At 33.3% G+C, this 3,083-nt stretch overlaps 1 protein-coding gene across 1 annotated transcript; it reads left to right on the top strand.

Annotated features, from left to right (window-relative positions):
• Positions 1–1,260: 1,260 nt before the first annotated feature.
• Positions 1,261–2,878, top strand: LOC127118084 (peroxidase P7). Its single transcript, XM_051048231.1, has 4 exons — positions 1,261–1,539; positions 1,699–1,890; positions 1,998–2,163; positions 2,284–2,878. Exons 1-4 carry the CDS (start codon positions 1,312–1,314, stop codon positions 2,673–2,675), a joined length of 978 nt encoding a protein of 325 aa, XP_050904188.1. The 5' UTR covers positions 1,261–1,311; the 3' UTR covers positions 2,676–2,878.
• Positions 2,879–3,083: the final 205 nt, after the last annotated feature.

Genomic DNA, 3,083 nt, shown 5'->3' with positions numbered 1-3,083 from the left:
TCTATTTTTAAGAGGAGTCGTCAATTGGATTGTCGCCTCCTCCTAAAAATGGGGTACTTTGGGATTTTTTTTTTAAACAAGGTTATTTTGGGAATTTTCTTGAAAAACTTGGTTATTTTGGTAAAAAATTCCAATATTTAGATGAAAAAAATTAATGCTGACACATTTTGAAAAGTTGAAAGTCAACTATCCCACTTAATACCATAACGAAACTCGTTCTTCTTGTGGGGCACATTCTCATGCGCATAAACTCTCGCATAAACTCTCTCAACGATCTATTCTTAGATCGGTCTCATTGATTTCTACTTCAAAAATAATAGCAATTATAAATTGGAGCAATTATTCTAAATTGATAAAAAAATCTTATAAATTGGTTCAATTCATAAACTCAATCTAACAAAGAGCGCTTCACGCGGTAGACCTTCGTCTCTGACACCACTTAGAAGCATGACATTTTCTCTCATTTTAAGTTTTAATTATGACTAGCGGTGATCCACACTTCACATCAAATTTCTAACCTTCTTCTTAATATAACTCTGACTCTAAGATATGCCTAGAGATCCGTTTCATTTATATTTGAAGTAATTCTGACTCTTTCATATACTGTTTTATATATTAATTTGAATGTTGAAATGCTAATCTTTTAAAAGGACACCCCTTATCCCCAGAGATCATAACCACCATTCTAAAAGTTTCAACAGAGTGATTCGTCGTCTTCGATCTCTCTTCTCCTTTTGTTCCATGCATAATGGTTAATATGTAAAATCGTAAATAATAATATAATAAAATGAAGTAATATGAGGCTGTAAACCATTTATCCTAAAATAAATTAAGGAGTCAAACATTTTGTTGCATGCATCAATTAGATCCGATCAACTATTTGAATTGATCTCATGGAAACTTCATTCACCTAACCATTATAATATAAAAATGGAACCTCAAGAAGAAGAAAAAAAAGTTTACTTGCCACCCCTACTTTTGACAATTCTCAGCATGCCAATACCACACTAGTCTCTCATTCAAATCATTACGTAGCAGGTTTACTTTTTATCATTTTAAAATATATTTAATCAAATCAAACCGAGTAATTCATTTGAATGATTATAAACTTGAACTAAGTCTTCGGTATTAGGTTAGCAAATTAAATGGAGAGCAAAAGCACCTTGATATTACTCAATATATTATGTAACTTTTTTGACAAATTTGTCGTATGAATTGGTCGTAAGAGTTATATATAAATATCAGACACTTCCTTAGTTTCCAAACACAAAACTTTCTAATTGTCTTTTAAGTGTAATTAGCAAGTTAATTATGGCTTCGATTTGTTCTAGCATGAGTAGAAATTTGATTGTTGGTTTTTCTCTTTTGGTTCTTGTGTTAATGGGAAGTGCTAATGCTTCTCTTTCGAAAGATTATTACTATAGTTCATGTCCAAAACTCTTCGAAACTGTGAAGTGTGCGGTTGAGTCCGCCATATCAAAAGAGACTCGCATGGGTGCTTCGCTTCTGCGTTTGTTCTTCCACGATTGCTTTGTTAATGTAATCATTTTTCAATCCTTTCTCTCTAAATATAAATATATATTATAAGAAATTTTTGAAACATTGATGTTACATTGAAATACAAAGAGATACATAATTTGAAATATTTTTATTTTTATTAATGTGACACTTAATATGATAAATATGAAATCATTGTAGGGGTGTGATGGTTCGATTTTGCTCGATGACACATCGAGCATTACTGGAGAGAAAAATGCAAATGCAAACAAAAATTCAGCGCGTGGATTCGAAGTGATAGATCAAATTAAGTTAGCAGTCGAGAAAGTATGCCCGGGTATAGTTTCTTGTGCTGATATCCTTGCTGTCACCGCTAGAGACTCCGTTGAGATCGTAAGTTTTCACCAAAAAAGTGCATCGTAAAAATCTTATTAATACAATCACATGCATAAACATATAAACATATACATACAAATCTAAGTATTTTTAAATTTCTCTAGCTTGGAGGTCCAAGTTGGGATGTGAAACTTGGAAGAAGAGACGCAAGAACGGCTAGTCAATCGGCTGCAAACAATGGCATCCCGGCACCAACCTCAAGCCTCAATCAACTCATCTCAAGATATAATGCTCTTGGCCTTTCCGCAAAGGATTTGGTCGCATTGTCTGGTATGTTACATTCACTATAATCCCATCAGGGTCGTCTTTAAAGACACGCTTCTGCAGAGAGTCTAAAATTTGTTTTGATTATATGTTCTGAACTATTTTAAATGATGATACTTGGACTAGGTGGTCACACAATTGGACAAGCGAGATGCACTACATTTAGGGGCCACATTTACAACGACACCGACATAGACACTTCCTTTGCTCGCGCAAGGCAATCCGGCTGCCCTAAGACATCCGGGTCGGGAGACAATAACTTGGCGCCCCTCGATCTCGCGACACCAACTTCCTTCGACAATCATTACTTCAAGAATCTTGTTGATATTAAGGGACTACTCCACTCTGACCAAGAACTCTTCAATGGTGGATCCACTGATTCCATAGTGCATGAATATAGCACGAATTCAAACTCTTTTTTCTCTGATTTCGTCGACGCCATGATCAAGATGGGAGACATTAGTCCCCTAACTGGTTCAAATGGTGAGATAAGGAAGAATTGCAGGAGTGTGAATTAATCAAGTTAAACAATGCTGTATTAAATATATGTATCTTTTCATTAATGTTTAAGGTTGGATGCAGCATATTGTATTTTGATTAAGTTTTGTTTGTCTTTTTATTTTGTTGATTCTGTGTTGTCTGGTAATTATATAATTTCATATTGTATTTTAATTAAGTTTTGTATGTCTTTTTATTTAATTAATCAAGGTTTATTTCATGTGAAGTTCATTTGTGACTATTTAATATACCTAGCTACATTGTGTTTTGTATTGTAGTTATTTTAACGTTGATTAATTGTGAATTTAGTTTATGTTTCATAATCAGCTTGGGAAGGTCTTAAGTTTTTCAATTGATAGATTAGTCAACGTTTAACAAAAAATGATATATTCATTCTGTAAAATGATTAAAAAAAATTAATGAACTTG

The sequence above is a fragment of the Lathyrus oleraceus genome, chromosome 2, assembly GCF_024323335.1.
Source record: "Lathyrus oleraceus cultivar Zhongwan6 chromosome 2, CAAS_Psat_ZW6_1.0, whole genome shotgun sequence".
In the NCBI taxonomy this organism is placed as follows: Eukaryota; Viridiplantae; Streptophyta; class Magnoliopsida; order Fabales; family Fabaceae; genus Lathyrus; species Lathyrus oleraceus.
The sequence above is the reverse complement of the archived record's forward strand: the minus strand, read 5'-3'. Positions and strand labels throughout refer to the sequence as shown.